This window comes from Euprymna scolopes, chromosome 19 (genome assembly GCF_053919585.1).
Source record: "Euprymna scolopes isolate OS-2025 chromosome 19, ASM5391958v1, whole genome shotgun sequence".
Classification (NCBI taxonomy): Eukaryota; Metazoa; Mollusca; class Cephalopoda; order Sepiida; family Sepiolidae; genus Euprymna; species Euprymna scolopes.
In genome coordinates this window covers 21,779,601-21,800,271 of record NC_136500.1, presented here as the reverse complement: position 1 = coordinate 21,800,271, position 20,671 = coordinate 21,779,601, and the positions used below count along the sequence as shown (strand labels likewise).

The window sequence follows — 20,671 nt, the reverse complement described above, 5'->3', positions numbered from 1 at the left end:
ACATATATATATATATATATGTGTGCGTGTATATATCTATGCGTGTGTGTGTACATACACATATCTATCTATATATATATATATATATATATATATATATATATATATATATAGATATATATATATATATAATACCTAAATAATTTACCTGAAAATCATTAACATCACGCATAAATTTTAGTATTTTATTTGTATATTTTATTACTCATAAAATATTTGGTGTGGTAATTACAGCCAGAAAAGTTGGGTTTTTTTTTCTTGAAGCAGATGGTATCATAGGTAAACGATTTTAAATGGAGGTGAAGAAACTATATAAATAAACCAATTTATTGCATTTTTTTTTACCTGAGTTGACCCCCCCCCCTCATTCAACATGATCATCTCCAGCTAATAACATAAAATGACTTGAGATTGTCAATTAACAAAACCACATTTCTCTAAATAAAAAAAGAATGCATGAGTAGAAGTTTCCACCTCAGGTATGGCCCGAATGCTAACAGCATTCAGTTCGGCCAGCCACCTAGGAAGTTTGCTGATCAGGCATGAAATTGCCACTGACATGGTTTTCAGTATTGATGACATGCTTGGAAGTTGGCACCACCATTAGGTGTAATGTAACTGAAAGCATAGTCTTTCCGGTTTATGAATGTCCAGCGTGTACGCAGACTCCACAAAATTGTAAAGCTGCTTAATATAAAATTAATTTGAAATTAATTCATTTTTCTGCAAAAAAAGTTGTTGATCTTGGCATAGGACTTTTTTTCAATTCTATTCCTAAACAGATAGACAAAGACGCCCAAATATACTGTAAATATCAAATGTTTATTTTTAAACAATGCTCTCAAGAAATAAAGAAAATGTCAATGTAATCGTAGCAATATACAAGGCATGTCTGCAAAGTAATGGGACTGCGTAGGCTGCATGATGCAGATAATATTATTGTTAGATGAAATCTATTCTATCTAGATAAAAAGATAGTTAGATGAAATCTATTCTATCTGGATAAAAAGATTGTTAGATGAAATCTATTCTATCTAGATAAAAAGAAGTAATTCTTTGCTCTAGAGTTATTTTCCACAATCATAACAGCATTTTGGAAATTGGGTTTGTGTGCTTCTGGATTTAGCACTAGCCAAGAATGGGAAATATTCAGTGAACATCATTCAGCAACAGACAATTAAATATGTCCTCATTTCAAAGTAATTATTTTTTAGTTGTAGTTATATAATAAGCTAAATGGCCAACTATAGTCAAGACTGACCTGAAGGCTCCCTTTTCATTAGCTGCTACACTGGGATGTAAAGATGGGTGTCACTCCATTCCCATATAATGCTGTTTAACAAGGGGCGTCAAGTAGCATTTCTTTAAGTCTTTGGTATGCCTCGACCAAAGATTGAACACCAGTCTCCTGGCCCATAAACGAACACTTACCATTATGCCAATGGGCTGGTATTTATATAATACATAATTATTATTGTTGATTTACACAATATCGTTTTCATCCAATTTATTTCTTCATATCTTTGCCTTACCACTCACAAAAGAGAATTTTATTTCGGTGATCATCTAACATGATATCTGCGAGAATATAACTAATCTTAGCTTTCTGCAACCATTGCATTTTTGTTGATATGTTTTTGTTTACGACTTTGTTTTTTAAGACTATTCAGCTATAAAAACAGAAGCAAATAATGAATAACAGACCAACAAATAAAGCAGAAATTTTTTTTGTGTGATCAGGTATAAACATTTTGACAAGTGTATGAGGATAACACCATGTTGCATGCACATATTTGTAAGTGGCACAAGAGGTTCAAAGAGGGGTACAAAAAGGTGGAATGTGACTTGAAGGACAGATGACAATTTTCAATTTACTGTTTGAACAATCTCAAACCTGCTAAACATAAAAAAGGACAGTGTTTGGGAGATGATCGCGAAAGATTTCGACATGTAGAAAGTTTGTGTAAAGAAAAAAGGGAGTAAAATGAGAATCAAAAAGAGTGTCGGTAACAAATATATACGGCATCATTTGTTTTTCAAGCGGAACCAGACTTCAGTCATTTTTGGTAATAAAACATTGTTTTTTAGTTTAAGCTGGAAATCTAACCTTTTATTTTTTTTTGCCTGTCTTTGAACAACGTTTCCCACTTTTTTTATGCGGTCCTTTAAATTATTGTTATATTCTGCAAGACCTTTCAAGCTGCACCAGTGGGGCAGTAGAGGGCAGACAAAACACTGTCGTATCATATGGTCATCCTCTCCACATTTGCTCATCTGGTCATAGCAACTTTTGATTGACCCATTCCTGTTCCCAGGTGGTTGAGGGTTTCCACTAGAACCAGGACGCTTCTGAACTGGAAAGGAGGACTGCAGAAAGGGAGATTCCCATGTCAGTAAGAGGGAATGGTATTCTCTAGTCGTTTGGTCCACAGCTGTCGTCTTATCTCTTCCTGAGATGTTGTTATGGATTCAACATGATTGAGGAAGCTTCTCCTTGACTAGTTTACGTCCATGAAGAAGACAGCGTTCATCGCTGATAGCTGTTCTCATCTCAACTCAGCTGGCAACTTGTCTCACATCTGAATGTAAATGCCAGTGAGGAGGTGCAGGCCATTCAGCTGCATCCAGTGATTATGCGACAGATATTGTTTGGTGCAGAGTTTAGTTTTTTGCCATGCATTAATCTCTCCCAAACAGGACAAACATACAAACATACATTGCAGTGGAAGTCAATATAATTTGAAGAAAGTTACATTTTGGAAAACTTTCTAAATTAAGCTTATATATATAGCTTTAATTTCATTAAAATTGAATAAACATGTTTGAAGTTTTAATGGAGTTTTGCTAGTGGTCATAACTATGCTAGAAAAGTACACAATTGATTTTTCTTCCATCTCAGATTAGAAATTCAGTGAATATGCTTTCCAATTACAAGTCTTATTTGTCTTAATAACTGTCTTTCTGGGTTGAGTGTCTTCACATTAGGTCAAATAGTTCGCATTTCTTTATAACACATCTATGAATACACTTCCTTATCATTGACAGTTGATTCTAACTCCATAAGAAAGGTGGGCTCTCTCTACCGTGCTAGACAACTACTAACACCCGAAAGTATCCTGTACCTCTATAAGGCCACCATTCGCCCATGCATGGAGTATTGCTGCCACATCTGGGCTGGTGCATCTGCTATTTGCTACTAGTCTCTCGCTCCTTGACAAGGTTCAAAAGAGAGTCGCAAACCTGATAGGCCCTGAACTGGCATCTAAGCTTCAGCCTCTGTCCCATCGACGAAATGTTGCATCCCTCTGCCTGTTCTACAAGTATTTTAGTGGTGAATGCTCAGACGAACTGCAATCACTTGTGCCCCCACAACGTGAGCACCCTCGACAAACCCGACAGGCTGCTAAATCCCACCCCCACACTGTAGAGATCCCTAGATGTAAGAGATCTTTCTACTCCAATAGTTTCTTCCCCAGAACTGCTAGACTTTGGAATTCCATTCCAGGTCCCTGCTTCCCCAACAGTACTGACGTGCAGAAGTTAAAGTGTAACCTGAACCGACATCTTGCTGCCCAAATCCCTACATAGTACCCCAGTATTTGTTGCCCCTGATAGTAGCCTCCTACACCAAAGTGGCAATTTACCTTGTTTGGGGTGAAAATGTAATAAAAAAAAATTAAAAAAAAAAAAAATCTTAGGCTAATTGATTTTTTTTATATATGGAACTTGTTTGGCTGGCCACAAAATCTTTCATAGTAAGTAAATTCGTATGAATCAACAATTTTGTTGTACCATGGTGATTCTATTGTTGGCATTCTTGCAGGAAGGATCCTATAATGGTTGCCAACATCGTTATGCAAAAGTGATATTATAGAAATGACTGGATTCGAACTTGGTTGTTATCTACTTAGCCACCATCACCTCCCCTTCCATTCGTAGCATAATATTTTTTTTTTCCTGTAACTCAGTAAGTTGTCGTATGAACTGTAAATGCTGCAGGTCCAAGTGCAAAACATGCCATCATGTAAAATAGACATTAAGTCAAATACAACAATGATATGGATGATCTTGTCCGATGCCTCAAAGTTGTTGATTTTGAATATTGGAAAATTTTCATAGTCATATACAAAAATTTCTTGATTCCATGCTAACTGCCAAAGTTTCAAGTACAAAATGTTCTGACTTCAGATGGTGATTTAATACCATTTTACAGAGATTCACTTCTATTAGCCTCATTTACATGATAATCTAAAGTGCTGCATGTTGGGAAGTTACCAGTGTTGGGTCAAACGACGTTCCTCTATATAATATGTTAGATGTTTAAAAGTTTTGTATAGTTTTTCGTCCCTAAAGAAATTAATTTAAATTTTTCTTGTTAATTATAACACTTGAGCATTTTTAAGTTGATCTGTTTAGGATTTAGAATTTGGTGTAAATTTTTGGATGTGCTCACAAAATTCAAAACGAATGTGACCATTAGAAATGGTTAGAGAACGACTAGTTTATAACATGAAAATCAATTATATGATGCAAATAAAGATGTGAATTTGTTTTAATTTGATTATATATATATATATATATATATATATATATATATATATATATATATATAAATAAAATCTTTCAACATCTAGAGACTTCTACAAGAAAGGGCATGATTTTGTTGTTAATTGGATGGGTCATGGTATTTACATTGAAGAGGTACAGGTGCAGTAATATTATTGGAGCACATTCAATGGATGTACTCATAAAATAAGCACAAAAATACAACTATGATTACTACATTATTATGTCAGCCTTGAATTGTTAAGATAAAGAAAATTGCTTCGGATAATTTCATACCTTTTTTTGTTCGTTTGTCCATTTCAATTGTTCAGCCATAATGTCTACAATTCTGGGCAGAGCTTCTTCAGCAGCTGTTGCATTACAAAAAGAAAGCCGTGTGCGTCGGGCCAAAATATCCACAGCAGTGCAGGCATATTCACGAATGGCGTAACGCACCTAAAAAAGAACACATTTTTCCACTTTTATTTTACATGGTTTTAATGAAAAGAAAATCATTTAATTATTTTTCTGAAGATTTACATGTGAATAATAAGCAATAAGCATAGCAAAATAAAGATTGCTAATGCAAAAAACTCGATTTACGTAATTTGTATTTTAAATATATATTTATATATGAGGAAAATTTCCAGTTGATAAATTAATTCTTTGATTCTCCTGGAGGAGACCCTTTTATGTATGTATTTTTTGTAAAAAAAGTATAGGTGTTATTTCATACTTATGAGATGTTTCCAATGCTGTAATTATATCAATTATGATTTTCATATTTGAATTGAGTACCATTCAAAAACATTAGAATTTCAATTATTCAACTCAAGTTTCAGAAATAAATACCCGTTCTCTGCACTGCACACATTTCGGAGAAACAACTTTATTCATTATCACTATCACATGTTTGGTATAATTCCCAACAGATATAGAATTCTTCTCATATTAAAATTTATTTATCAAAATTCAGGGTATATTATTAAATAAAAACTATGTATATATCAGAAATTATTACAGAAACACTCGTTTAGTCAAGAGACAACAGTAGGTTATTTACAAATTATTCTTTCTTAAAAAAGCAAAATTTGCAGTTCATACAAAATTAATATTGCATATTCAAAAATAAAAGTGCATGAATCAAAATTTAATCAAAAAAAAAAAAAACAGGATAAAAAAAGAATTCAAAGACAAAAATCATGAAAAAATACTGACAATAAGCACCTTTTGTGTTTTTTTTTAAATTATTTTTTAAAATTTAAGCCATCATTTTAAGTATTCTTAATATTACAAGAATTTCCATAGACACCATATCACTAGTCAACTGCATTGGGGAAAGTAGGGGGGGGTAATGATTGCTACCATTAGAAACTGGTTTTGAATTCTGAATTTCTAATGGTAGCAATCATTTACCACTACCCACTGACAAAAGGCATGTGTTGTGTCCAACATAACCAAAAGGTGTTATATTACAAAGAATATCTTCATTTCACTTTACCGAGAGAAAACACGATTATGCAAAATTAAGACTGATGATGTAAATCCGGTCCATGTCATATTAAATTAAGTCATCATCATCATTATATTGTATGAATTTGAAGATTCTATCATTGGCATTGGTTTCCGTGATATTTTTCTAGTAAGAATTCTTTCTAGAAAGACATTGGGATTACGGGAGGGACCACATAAAAGTTGTCAACATCCTAAGTGAAAGTGATTTTCTGTGGAACGAACTGGATTTGAACTTGGGACACTCAGATCGTCAGTTTGTGCTGTTAACATCTGGATCACTGTCACCTCATAAATTATGATAATGACACTTTTTATTTAAATATACCAGAAATGAAATGAATAGATAACATAAAATCAGCCTCTTTATTGTTTCTTTATCATCGATAACTTTCTTCCTACAAAAATCAATATTAGATTCTGATCTTCTTTAGATTTTTCCGGCTATTATTCTCATCTTGAATTCTATTCAAACAACATTTTCATCGATGAACCTCAAACATTCTTTAAGGATATCTTGTCAAACTCGGGAACCTTTCTGTTTAACTCTAGAATCTGTACAAAATTTCAAACGGTAACATTCCATCAGTCATAATTTGGTAGAAGTCCTAAGTAATTCACAATTGTATTTTTGAGTGTTGCCGGCACTGAAGATTGAACCTTTATCCTATAGAAGCGTTTAACTTTTTCAATTGAATTTTATCAAGTACTTTATAGTGGATAAAGAACTAAAATTCAGTTGTAAAGATACACTCTTCTGAAAGTTCAATGCTCAATGCAGGCAACACTCAAAAATACAATTGCAAATTACTTAGAACTTTTAACCAGTCATGGATGATGGAACGAGAGTATGTTATCCTTGTGGATTAAATAAAGAGTTCCATTCAAAATTCTGTGCAGGTTCACAAGTTTGACAGAAATATTCCCGAGTTCAACAGAAATATACACCCGAGGAAGGTTGGAGGTTACATCGACCGAAAGTTGTGAAAATAACACTGAAGATGAGAACAGTAGTCCAAAGGATTCAAATAATATGAATAATCAATCCTCATCTAAAAATTCAGAAACAAGATTCTGATCTATCAGTTTTTCTTGTGCATCATTGCGGAACGCTTTATATTAAAAAAAAAAAAAAAAAAAGATGAAATGTAATGCAATTTAATTTCTTTTTAAATGGCTGCAATTAAAAAAAAAAAAAAAGAAGGGTACATAACTCTGTATTTATACTAATTACTTCCCTTTGATTGGAAAAGAAAATACTATTTTGAAAAAAAGAAAAAAAAAAGGATAGATTAAAAAAACGAAAAAGCAAAACAAATGATAAAAAAAAAATACATTCCCGGTCAACGCTGGATAAATACAGCCATAAATTAATAAGAATAGTCAACTGTTACCTCAGCTTCAATGTATGGATATTCTTCATGTAGTCTCCGCCCAACAATTGGCCACCTCTTTCCGGTCATTGAAGCCATTTTAGCCACTTTGAATGCTCTATCACCATAGGTGGAAGCAAGATGTTGTGCTACCTGTTCAGTTAAAACAGAATATCATAGCAATTATGTCACATCTTAGCTATACATGTTTTCATACACATATAAATATGATGCAATAAAATAACTCAGAATTGGAATATTTGTTGTGATAACAGTATAAAGTGCATATAAATATTAAATGCTGGTAAAATCAATTCATTAGGACAAATTCTAACAATATTTGTTGCTAGTTATTCGAAACTAGAATACCCGTCCCAAGATAGGCACAGTTTCTCAAACAGAATAGTTTTGTATCATTCAAATTAAAATATAATAATACCAAACCTTGTATCTAGAATCCTTATTCCAATTTGGATTGAAATCCATTACATGATTTGGATTACAGAAAATGTCCAAAATTAAAGCTTAAGGTACTTTAAAAAGAGAATCTTGCTTAAGTTTTTAATGAGAATAAATCAAATTTAATGCAAATCTGAAATATTATAATTTTCAAGCAAAACATTGTGCCCATACACTCATTAAAACTCTTTAAAATGCTTCAAAGAAATAGAAATTTGGGAAATACCTATCATTAACATTTTATAAAAATTAGAAGTATCTGAATTTTCACAACAGGCTTCCTCCTTCCTCCGTATAAAAAATCTAAATTAAACTAAATATAGCTTACATTACCCACCCTTATGCCTAGTATTCCAAATCCATGATGATCGGTTATTTAGTTTAGGAAAAAATTCTGTACATATAAGCAGATACATATGTCTCATTTTATCAACATTTGTTTCCCTAAGGCCTTTATACTTCAATAACCCAAAATAAATGTCAAAATATAGCTTAGATCTGGGATTGAGTTATGTGTGAATAAAATTTTCGATTTTAATTGTTCTAATTATCAATAATTCATAATTAACTGACAGCATTCCAGTTATAGTGTTGAAAAAGCTCCAACCAGAACTTGCCCCCATACTTACAAAACTGTTTAAGCGTTGCCTTAAGGAGAAGTGCTTTCCAACACCCTGGAAAACCTCATCAGTATGCCCTGTATTTAAGAATTCAGGTGAAAATTCATCTCCCTCTCAGTACAGACCAATAAGTCTCCTGTGTGTCATGAGTAAGTTGTTGGAATCCATATTAAATAAAGAAGTAGTCAACCACCTCAACAGAAACAACTTTCTTAGTGACATGCAATATGGTTTCTGCTCTGCAAGATCTACAGCAGATGTGTTAACGGTTATATCACACAGGATTAGTGAATCTCTTGACAAAGGTTTCCTTTCTAGGGCAATTGCTCTTGACATATCAAAGGCCTACTATAAGGTATGGCATAAGGGCCTACTTCACAAGATTTCCAGCTACGGTATTACTGGAAATGTTTTCTCAATCATTAAATCATTTCTCTCTGATAGGTTCATAAGAGTAGTGGTTGATGGGCAGAAATCAGAGGCATACAGTATTAATGCTGGAGTCCCTCAGGGGTCCATCCTGGGCCCAACTCTCTTCCTGATCTACATCAATGATCTCCCAAAACACATACTTAAATCATTCATTGACATCTATGCTGATGACACAACCATCTATGGCAACACATCAAAGGTCGTAAGTGACAAAGTTCTCTCTAATTCTCTCTCCTCTGATCTTGAGCACGTGGTACAATGGGGGAAGAGGTGGCTGGTCACTTTTAATTCATCCAAAACCAAGCTTCTATCTTTACATCATCAATGCTCTGATCCCCATCTGGCATCAATTGAAATGGATGGCTCTCGTCTTGGGAAGGCCCCATGTTTTGACAAGCTTCTGGGTTTGACCTTTACTCCTGATCTGAAATGGAATACGTACATCAAATCTGTTGCCAGGGATGCTGGGAAAATGGTGGGATCCTTCTACTGCTCCAGAAGATATCTCACTACTGATGCAATTCTCTATCTGTATAAAAGCCAAGTACGTCCAAGGATGGAGTACTGCTGCCACATCTGGGCAGGAGCTGCTAAAAACAGCCTATCCTGTCTTGACAGAGTACAAAATAGATTTTGTGGTTTAGTGGAGGATGCCCTTTTCTCTTCCCTGCAACCTCTCTCCCACAGGAGAGATGTTGTGAGCCTGTCTTGGTTTTATCGTTATTTCCATGGCAGGTGCTCGTCTGAGCTCCAATTCCTTGTCCCCTCTCGCCAATTTTTCACGAGAAACACCTGCCTGACTGAAACTACTGTCAATAATTTTCCCCACTCTCTATCTGTGCCTAAATCCAAACGTAGATTCCATGAGCAAAGCTTCTTTCTTAGAACTGCACACCAATGGAACTCTCTGCCGCTTGCCTGTTTCCCACCTGACTACAACTTGGACGTCTTCAAGTCCAACATAAACAAACTCCTGACAAACCGCCCCCTTAAGTAAGACACTCTATCAAAACCCCTAATACTAATGATTACTACAATACTATCTCATTGATTACTGTACACGCAATAACCCTTATCCCTGAGTGGCCTTCGGGCCTTGATAAGTGGTGACCCCCATGTAAAAAAAAAAAAAAAAAAAAAAAAAAATCATAGATCTCTCTCTCTCTCTCTCTCTCTCTCTCTCTATTCATGTATCTCTTTTGCTCACTCTCACTATGTTGATTTAACCAAACTCAAATATTTTTAATGATATGAATATTTAAAAGAAACATTAACTCATCGTCAATGTGGCCGTACACATCAAAAACATTTTGCAGATTAACTTGTTATATTAATAAGTCTCTTTACTTATTATTTACTTATAAGAATAAGAATACTATAGATGCAAAGAAAGTTATTTTTAGCTATACAATAAGAATGCCTTAACAGACATTTTACAGTTTAAGAATTTTGAATGAAATTCAATTAGAATCGTGGTAGTTGATGTGATCCGATGGGTCACAAGTATGTGTTGTATCTTAAACAGATAGGTTTATGATTTTTACATAAAAACCCATCTTGCAGGCATCAGCAAATAATGCTTTATAGACTTGATGAGATTATTTAATATCATGAATGACTTAATTCTCATCAGAACAAAATATGGCACAAGGCCAGAAGTTGAGCAAAATCAGCTTCCATGAGGGGACAGGCATTCTAATTAGGTACAAAAATAATTGAAAACAGTTTTGTCCTCAGTCCTTAGTACAAACACTCCAGATTAACTGCAATAATCCCCTGAAGGATGAAGTAATGCCTGGGAGAGTGCATCTCCTCAGATCAAAATGAACCTCATTTTGACAAACGAAAGGTCGACTTACCACCAAGGCAGTCCACCTTTGTCAGAATGATGTCAAAGATGTATACTTAGCTGGTATGAATACATCTGGTGAACCAGACATTCTAAATGCTGGAAAAACAGAAACTTGATCATAAAAGTGATGTGATCAATCTGGCAACTGTAAAACTCCAACACTCCCATCATCTCCCATTCTTATAAAGGTTGGCAATCATCATCATCATCATCGGTTTAATATCCACTTTACATGCTAGCATGTGTTGGACAGCTTTTAGAAACAAACTTCCAAACTAACCTATCTTTAGTCATGTCATTATTAATCTCTATTTCTCCCAATGCTGTCCTTATCACTTCCTCACATATTCTCCTTGGCATACTCGTGCTAGTGGACCCTGTCTCTTAATTATTCTACATTTATTAATCCAAGAACTCTTATCTATTCTTTCAATGTGACCATATCAACAAAGTCTCCTGTTATGTACATATCTCCCTATTCTGTCCAGACCTAATCTTGCTCTGAACTCAACAGATGTAAGTCTGTCTGTAAAATTCACATTACACATCCATCGTATCATTCTCATTTAATTTCTCTCTCCATGCAACACATATCCTCAACCCTCTCTAGTCAGGTTTCACTTCTATACATCATCATATTGTGTTCACATGCCTGATAAACTCCTTCCTTCATCAGCAGTGGTAATGCTCTGCTACTTCCTTGAACTTACTTCATCCATTTCTAGTTCTTGCTATTACACTAACACCAGGTCCACCCTGTGCTCCACTGTCATCCTATCTTGGTAACATCCTTACAACTCTACCTCAACAGTTGTAACTCCTTTGCCTTCGTTAAATAGCAGCATATAAGGAGTTAACGGTATTATTCAAATTAATACATGTACGATGTGTAACATGTGTAAGGCAGCATGTTTAGCAGAATGCATAGTCGTAATGTATCTAGATGACAGGGTTGATGATAGGAAAAATATTTACCCAAAGAGAAGAGATCACCCAAGAAATTGGCTGACATTTGAAGTAGTAATGTCTTTTTGGATACAAGGTTCTCTGATATGATTATGACTCATTGGAGTTTTTTTTTTTTTTTTTTTCAGAAATTAATGTTTATGCCACATGATGGACTTCATGGCCCATCAGTTTTTTATGTCCATAGATTAACAGCTAATAATTGTGAGTAATCTAGCAGTGTGACTCGAGTGATATTTATACATATTCCAACAGAGAATAGTGGGGGAGATAGTTGGGGTTGGTGTTTATGGTTCTCCGAGATGGATGAGCCTTTGTGATTTAAGTTGATGTTAGTGTTTGGTTGAACTTATGTTTTGATTCAGTTGAACTCAGTTTTGACTGAAACTTTGCTACTTCATTTAAATTAGAATTGTAGCTTTGTTTAGAAGGAGAATCTTTTGTGTAGCATTGACTGAAAGCACACTGTCAACACTATGATTGATGTTAGAAACGAGCACTGAATTGAAACAAACACCAGCGAACAATCATGGTGCAATGAACTAACACAGATGCACGTTCACATATAAATGTAATAAAATTCATGAATTTGTTGCTATCATTTTTGCTGAGACTAATTATAATAATATGAAGTAAAAAGGGTTTTCTCAATCTCACCTCATTTTCCAGCCCAAAATCTTGTACAAGACGAATGAAAAGGGTCGGGGAATACTCATGTGCACCATCTAAAAGGAGACCTTTCGTGATACAGGTTGGGTTTGATGGTTGCAAATTGCAAACTTCAATTGCTTTGTCTACTGTTTCTTCGGCCATGTGTCTGTATGTTGTCCATTTACCACCTAAAAAAGAAGCATTTTTTTTTTAAGCCTTAAAATGTTTCTGCATTTTTGAGATGATGATTTATAATTTGTATCTTTTGGCTATTCAGATTAATGTTCTCATCTTGTATGTTATTCACACAATGTTTTGGCTGATGTAACCTCCAACCTTCTTCGAGTATATCTTGTCAAACAAGGACCCATGGCATAATGGGTTAAGTATTCGGTAAAATTCAGTTGTGACACTCTTCTTGAGGTTGAAGGTTCAATCCTCAGTGTGGGTGATACTAAGAATGCAATTGTGAATTACTTATAGCTTCTACACGGTCATGGGTGATGGAACAAGAACATGCTATCCCCATTTCCATACAGATTCCCGAGTTCAACAAAAAGATTCCCAGTGTTCAACAGAAATATTACCAAGTTCAATATGATGCATCTAAAGAATGTTGGATGCTACATCGAGCAAAACGTTATTCGAATAACATTTTTAAGATGTCGAATAACACTCAAGAACAGTCCAAATAATGCAAAGGTTTCAACAGGTTTAGCAATGAAATTTTCAAACAAATAATATTAAAACTCGTATCGTTACAGAAACAAAGATCATGATTTGTGTCATTTATTAGTCTTCTCTTAATGCTGGTTCAGATAAGAGTTGCATATCTGTGCAACTTGATCAAAGGAGTGCCACTTTGTTGATACTAAGGCTTATAATTTAAAATAACCAACAGTGTTGCTCAGTAAAGCAAGCAGATATCACCTTACCATGTAATAACTTTCTTGCATTGATAAACTGATAAAAAATGGTCATTACAAATTCTAGATTAAAATCCAATTGGAAATATTTAAAACCCACCGTCCAATGCCATCATTGGAATTATTAATAAGGTTCAGAAATCTCTTTTGCAATCCAGCTATATTTCACACAAATAAACTTCAGTTTATGTCTGACATGTCCACCAGGTTTCAGTCACAAATGTCCAACAGTCTTTTGTTTTATTGCCATTCAATGATAATAAGCACACTTGGATAGGAATTTGAAAAATTGCCAATAACACAATCAGTAATAATTCAACTTGACATACCAGCAATAGTAATGAGGTTTTCTTTTGAAACTTCAATGATGTGATTTCGAGCCAAAGATTGGGTGTCTGATTTGCTTGGGTCGCTGACAAGGGGTCGGATGCCACTCCAAGCAGATAGCACATCACCACGACGAACTGCACAAAAAAAAAAATAATGTTAAACATTATCATATCATGTACAATATGGTATTGCAAAATATATCTTGGATGAATCAAAAGCTTGTTTTACAAACAAATTTTATCTCAAGCTAAAGGTTTTTCTTCATGACACATTCACATCGATTAAAATATATAAGATATACTGTCAAGTCTGCTGCAAAGAAGGTGGGCTTCCTCTCCCAAACATACTTATCCTGGTATGTAGAAGAATAACTTACCTTTGATAACATTTATTTGTTATATATGTTTTTTTACCACTTTTCGTACCTCTGTCTATTTTGAAAAACAAACCCTAAATGTCTACTAAGAAAAAAAAATTACTTTCTTCATTCCATAAAAGAAATTGGTATTGTCAGCTAGATATTATTTAAATAAATAAAACAAATTTATCTCTTCTTTATTTGTTATCTATATAAAATTATAACGATTCAATTCCTTTAAAACAATATTCTGTTTTCTTACTGTAAAAATAATTGTGTTCTGTCACGAATGTCATTTTTTGAAATGTATTTATTTAAAATAGTACTGTTTTAGTAAATGAAACAAAATAATTTAATTTTGAAACAATTCACAGTGTTTGTAAGATAGTCGACAAAACAATATGACGTACTTAATTGTCATGCTGAAAATAGTAATATATCCAAAAGTTACGAAAATTAATCGACTAGAAAGTTATTTATAATCAAAGTAATTTTTATGGAAAATTAGGTAAAATCGTATTTTTCTTAAACGTTATAAAGTAGACAGTAGGAGTCTACATGCAGGGGACATAACTCTGAAACAAATATTTTAAATTACTTGTTCATGGCTGCAATATTTGTTGTTTACATCGATAGACATTTTTTTTTTACTAAAAACATAATAGCAATTGTTCTACTCAATGAATTTTCATAATTTTTTTCATGTATTATTATTTTCGACATGGCTTTTTTTTTTTATATGGGGGTCACCACTTATCAAGGCCCGAAGGCCACTCAGGGATAAGGGTTATTGCGTGTACAGTAATCAATGAGATAGTATTGTAGTAATCATTAGTATTAGGGGTTTTGATAGTTTCTTACTTAAGAGGGTGGTTTGTCAGGAATTTGTTTATGTTGGACTTTAAGACGTCCAAATTGTAGTCAGGTGGAAAACAGGCAAACGGAAGAGAGTTCCACTGGCGTGCAGTTCTAAGAAAGAAGCTTTGCTCATGGAATCTACGTTTGGATTTAGGCACAGATAAAGAGTGGGGAAAATTATTGACAGTAGTTTCAGCCAGATGGGTGTTTCTTGTGAAAGATTGGCGAGGGGGTATGAGGGATTGGAGCTCAGATGAGCACCTGCCATGGAAATAACGATAAAACAAAGACAGGCTCACAACGTCTCTTCTGTGGCAGAGAGGTTGCAGGGAAGAGAAAAGGGTATCCCCCACTAAACCATGAAGTCTATTTTGTACTCTGTCAAGGAAGGATAGGCTGTTTTTAGCAGCTCCTGCCCAAATGTGGCAGCAGTACTCCATCCTTGGACGTACTTGGCTTTTATATATTAGATTGTTTTTGCTTGAAAAGATATATTTAAAAAATCGATTTGTTGACTATAGCTTAACAAGCACCCAATTCATTTTAAAATAGGTCAAATTGATTTTTTTTATTATTTTGCTGATATAAGATTGATGACTAATCATCATCTTTGCTGATGATCACATTTTTTAAAAAAGGAAAATGATAACAAACATAGAAAGCTAAAATATCTTAGGATATTATTCTATGAGTACTTGAGCTTTGCATGACTGAATCTATAGTCTGTGATGACATCCATTAATGCCATTCACACACACCCATATATGATAGAATAAAGAAAAGATCAATGAAAAATGAAAAAAATAAAATATCTCACCTCGAACGTCTGGACTGAGATAATTTCTAATTTCCTTCAAAATGAACTGGACTTCTTTTTCTGTTGGTTGTGGGTAATCAGTCACCTCACACGCATTATCAGTTGTTCCTATGTTCAAACAAAGATCAAATTCTTTCATCGAAAATGTTCTCTCAAAATAAAAGACATGAATAAAAAAGAAGAAGCATTCACACACACCCATATGACAGAATCAAGAAAGTTGGGGCAAACAAATTCAGAGTATTGATGACATAACTTTGGGATCATATTCTATATCTCCATTTATATAAACATGCATATGTGTACATGTTTATTTATTTGTATGTGCAGGATTCACTCTTAAACTAATTAACCAATTATTATGAATTTTTAGAACACATCTGATAGGCAGTAGGGGTAGTAATGTAGGCTACATTTAGTTTAATTTTATCTTATGCAAAGAGGGTGAAAAGGGAGTGGAAACCATCATGAAAATTCAGATATTTCCGATTTTGGGGTTTTGATTAAATATAAGACATCAGTTATGTTGAGTTTAGTCTGTCAGGTATTAGCAGTTTTGATCTGTCAGTTATGTTCAGTTTGATCTGTCAGTTATGTTCAGTTTGATCTGTAGTCATTAGACACCATTTAAGCAAGATTCCATGAATTTCAATTTCTTTTTGTGTTGTTACTCCTTCAATTTGACATTTTCTAGAATAAAAATAATATAATGTATTTTGATCAAAATTTGAATAAGGATTCTAGACATAAGATTTAGTATCATTATATTTTAATTTTAATCTCCATAAGGGGATAGAATAATTGTGCAAAACTGCTCTGTTAAAGAAAATTAATTTTTCCCATCCTGGGACGGGTATTAATCTAGTATTTATATAAGTTAGAGTTTCTAAATTGTAGGTCATTCAAACAAATACTGATTAACATTATTTATAGTAAACATCTAACACAGTGGTTGTAACCTCATTTGGGGTTGCCAACTTACTTTGACCCACATGTGAATATTATATAAAACTTGGTGAAAAACATTGATAAACTGCAACTACAAGATTTTATGTTTAGAAATTACTTAGTCTGACCCAGACAACTGCTAATATAAAACATTTTAAAATAATCATCCTAAAATAAAAATCAACAACAAAAAAAAAAATGGGATTCTTATCAGCATTGGAATGACATTGTAAAATCTGTCTCATTCAGTCTGGTTCTCCTGACTCGACTCCCACCATCTTGATTTCTAGCCTTATATTACCTCATATTGCAAATCACATCAAACTACATTCCCCCCCTGATCCTTGAAGATCACTTCATAAACTTAAAACCCTGCTAGTCTCTCTACTAGCCCACGATACTCGGCTAGACACAGCTAGCCCTCACTAAACATAACGACTCTTTTATACAACACAACTGAAATACATTTCCAATTCTTCATTTAAAAGCGAGTGCTTTTTTCACATAAAAATAAATTTTTAATTCCTCATTTAAAAATGACGACTTTTTAATACATACAAGTCAACCGAATCGCATTTTAAGTTCTTTAAAAGCGACGTTTTTTCAAAAACCAAAAAAAAAAGAAAGAAACATCCGGCTCGAACAGTACTTTCATAAAATAATTACCGGTTAAGTGTTTAAATGAATATGCACACATTTTAAATTATCCATAGCATGATGAATTTCCATGTCAACTTTCGAATGTGCCTCCAACATTTAACTGAATCATATTCCAACACATTCAAATTTCACAACAATTAAAAAAGAAAATTCAATGAATCCCACTGGGAATATCAAACTAAAAAAAGGTCTGACTCATTCCATCAGCATCATATCTTCACTTCTCTGACCACAACTCGTTTAAGTTTTCCCTTTCTCAATGCTTAAAATTTTTAAAGTTTGACGCGAATCATTTATATCTTTCCATTTTTCAACACTTCCAATTTTTTAAATTCAACACGTGCCATTTAATATTCACATTATTTCGACACTTTCAATTTTCGCAGTTTGACGCAACTCAGTTAATCTTTCACTTTCAAATTTTGATGCGGATCATTTAATCTTTCCCTTCGTCAAGGCTTTCAAATCTCAATGTGATTCGTTTAATCTTTCCTTTCCTCTAGACTTTCAAATTTCAATGTGTCTCGTTTAATTTTCTCTTTGACAACGCATTCAAATTTCGTCTCGGTTGCAGTGACTATATTTTTCAGGACGAAATAGGTTAAAATTTAAAAAATGGGACTCTTGTCAGCATCCGAATGACATTGTAAAATCCGTCCCGTTCAGTCCGGTTCTCCCAACTTGATTTCCACCATCTGGACTTCCAGCCTTACATTACCTCATTCCTGTGTGCAGCCTCATTGATATGCAAAGTACATCATTTTAACTTGAAGAATGTATTGACAGTTGTTTTGCTTAAGTTTAAAAATGTGCAAAGAAATAGAAATAAAAAAAACTCTAGGGAATGCCGGATAGATATACCTTACCTGCCAAAGTGACTTTTTGCCAAGGCAAAAAAAAGATCACCCTTCCATCACTGGTAGCTGGATCAAGTAAACCCATATTGGAAGGACTAAACAGAAATTAAAAATAAAAAATAATAAACACACATAAATAATAGAGGATGCAGTAGAAATATCTCCCACATTTTAAACTTTCACCTATATGTTGCTAATGAACTTATGCAAGTGCCAATTGTTTTCATTTAGTTAATAACTTGCCATTTTCTTTTTTCCAGGAATCTTAACCAAGCAATGTATTTTGGACTTTTCCACATTATGTTTTTACTGTAGAAATGTTTTAAAAAAATGGTGAATCTGTAACTGCAACACAGAGAGCTTTCACAGTTCATTACAAGAATGAACCATTGATGATTCAGAGCATTGGTTTACATGTTTCAATGCAAAATAAGGAGGTTTTGCATAAATATTTAATAATGGATGAAACATGGATCCACAACTTCACTTTAGAGTCAAATTAACGGTTAACCAACTGGACAGCAACCATCCAAAGCCAATATCAACAGGCAAGATTTTTGCCTCCTTATTTTATGATGCACCAAGGTATTTAATCAATTGCCTTGAGAAAGAAAGAACCATCAATAGCAAATATATTGATGCATTCAAAAATTAACCACAAATAAAATAGAAAAAAATGTATTCTTTTACAAAGACAATGCACTGTATGATAAGTTGAGGCAAACTTACATAAATTGCTTTGGCACCAATCTTATTCTCCAAATCTGACCCCTAGCAGATACTGGCTGTTTGCACACCTCAAAAGAATTTAGATTAGCTCCAATGAAGAAGTGATATTAGAAACTAGAGCATATTTTAAGATCAAAGGCAAATCATTTTATAAAAGAGGTATTGAATTGTTAGAGAAGCGCTGTTGCCTTATTCTTCACATGCAAAGAGTTCAAAGAAATGCATCTCATAAAATCTCAGAATTCTGCAAGTTATATTATCTGCAATTAATTGTCTAAATATCAAGACCAAATTTTTCAGAGAGAAATATTTTTCCCTTCCAAGCATTAGTGGCTGTTTCATTGATCACAACACTGATATTTTTGTCCACTGAAGAAACCACATAGGCACTACATTGTTATTGTCTAGTATTTTCCAAGAATAAATTTATTTACACATATACACACACACACACACACACTAGCATGCCGCCTAGCATTGTCCACTTATATGTTTAAATAAAAGATTTTACTTGATGCAAATTTCATATTTATTGTTATAGAGACAATTTTCTATTGATTATTATATTATACCCAATATATAGCAGTAATTTCCAAAGTTAAAAAAAAACAATATGAGTTGGGTGCCATCAGCTAGAATCAAAATCAAAACATTTAACTCTCCAACAGTATTTGCTACCTGACCTAATGGATATCAAAACTTTAAAAATTAACACAATTAAACATATAAATTTATATCTGTGCATGCATAGAGGATACACATTAAGTTGACTTACACTTGCCAAGTTCCAATTTTTACTATTTTGACTCCTTAGAGAATTGAATTTATGATACTTGTACAGTTTAATCAAGACATTAAAAAAATGAAAATATCGAAAAAAGGTTATATTGTACGTATCTGTTATGGAACAAAGTTCTCCAAAAAAAAAATGTCACTTAATTTCATCAAGTAGTTTTTTTTACAGTGAAAAACCATTTGTTATGATTCCCACCAAAGGGTTCGATTTTTAAGAAGAAAAGCTAGTATTAAAGATAGGGAAATGGGGAAGGAGTGTCGGCGCTTTACATTAAGTTATCTCCCCATGGCGTGTTTAACAAATTCCATAATGGATGACATCAATGTGCTCTCATAAGAACATATTTTATATATTATAAAAAAAAAACCTACTCGATCAAATTAAATGAATTTTTTTCGGAGATCTTCAGTCCAAAACGGATATGTACAATATAACCTTTTTTCAATATTTTCATTTTTTTAATGTCTTGATTAAACTGTACAAGTGCCAAATTTATTCCACAGGTCCGAATCCCCTATATATCAAGTTTCAAGTTTGTAGAGTAGAAATTGACAGAATAGTTTGCTAGAGACCATTCTGCACAAACAAGGTCACATATATATATATATATATATATATATATATATATATATAGTCATTTAAATATTATTGATTATTGTGTTACATATACTGTGCATGTAGAAGTAAATTGTGTGTGTACATGAGTATATATATATATATATATATATATATATATATATATATATATATATATATATATATATATATACACATATATAAATGACAAAAGTCTATATTCCAAATTCCAAGATGTTGTTCATCTTACTATTTATTTATTTCAGCAATCGGAATATATTCAAAAATTGACATAATTATGTGAATGGTTCAGCGCTACAAAACAGGTGTTAAGAACTGAACATTTTAACATGCTGAAAGAAATAAATAGTAAGATGAACAACATCTTGGAATTTGGAATATAGAC

The 20,671-nt window shown here is 33.2% G+C and overlaps 1 protein-coding gene across 4 annotated transcripts in view; it reads right to left on the bottom strand.

Annotated features, from left to right (window-relative positions):
- Window positions 1-20,671, bottom strand: part of LOC145303483 (glycerol-3-phosphate dehydrogenase, mitochondrial-like) — a 214,099-nt gene that overhangs the window by 68,388 nt on the left and 125,040 nt on the right. For all 4 annotated transcript variants that reach the window (XM_080144851.1, XM_080144848.1, XM_080144850.1 and 1 more), the window contains exons 9-14: window positions 18,174-18,259; window positions 15,700-15,807; window positions 13,666-13,800; window positions 12,417-12,598; window positions 7,452-7,583; window positions 4,843-5,001 (exon numbers count right to left, since the gene is read on the bottom strand). In XM_080144851.1, the coding sequence (XP_080000977.1) occupies window positions 4,843-5,001; window positions 7,452-7,583; window positions 12,417-12,598; window positions 13,666-13,800; window positions 15,700-15,807; window positions 18,174-18,259 (802 nt within the window). The remainder of the gene's footprint in view (window positions 1-4,842; window positions 5,002-7,451; window positions 7,584-12,416; window positions 12,599-13,665; window positions 13,801-15,699; window positions 15,808-18,173; window positions 18,260-20,671) is intronic.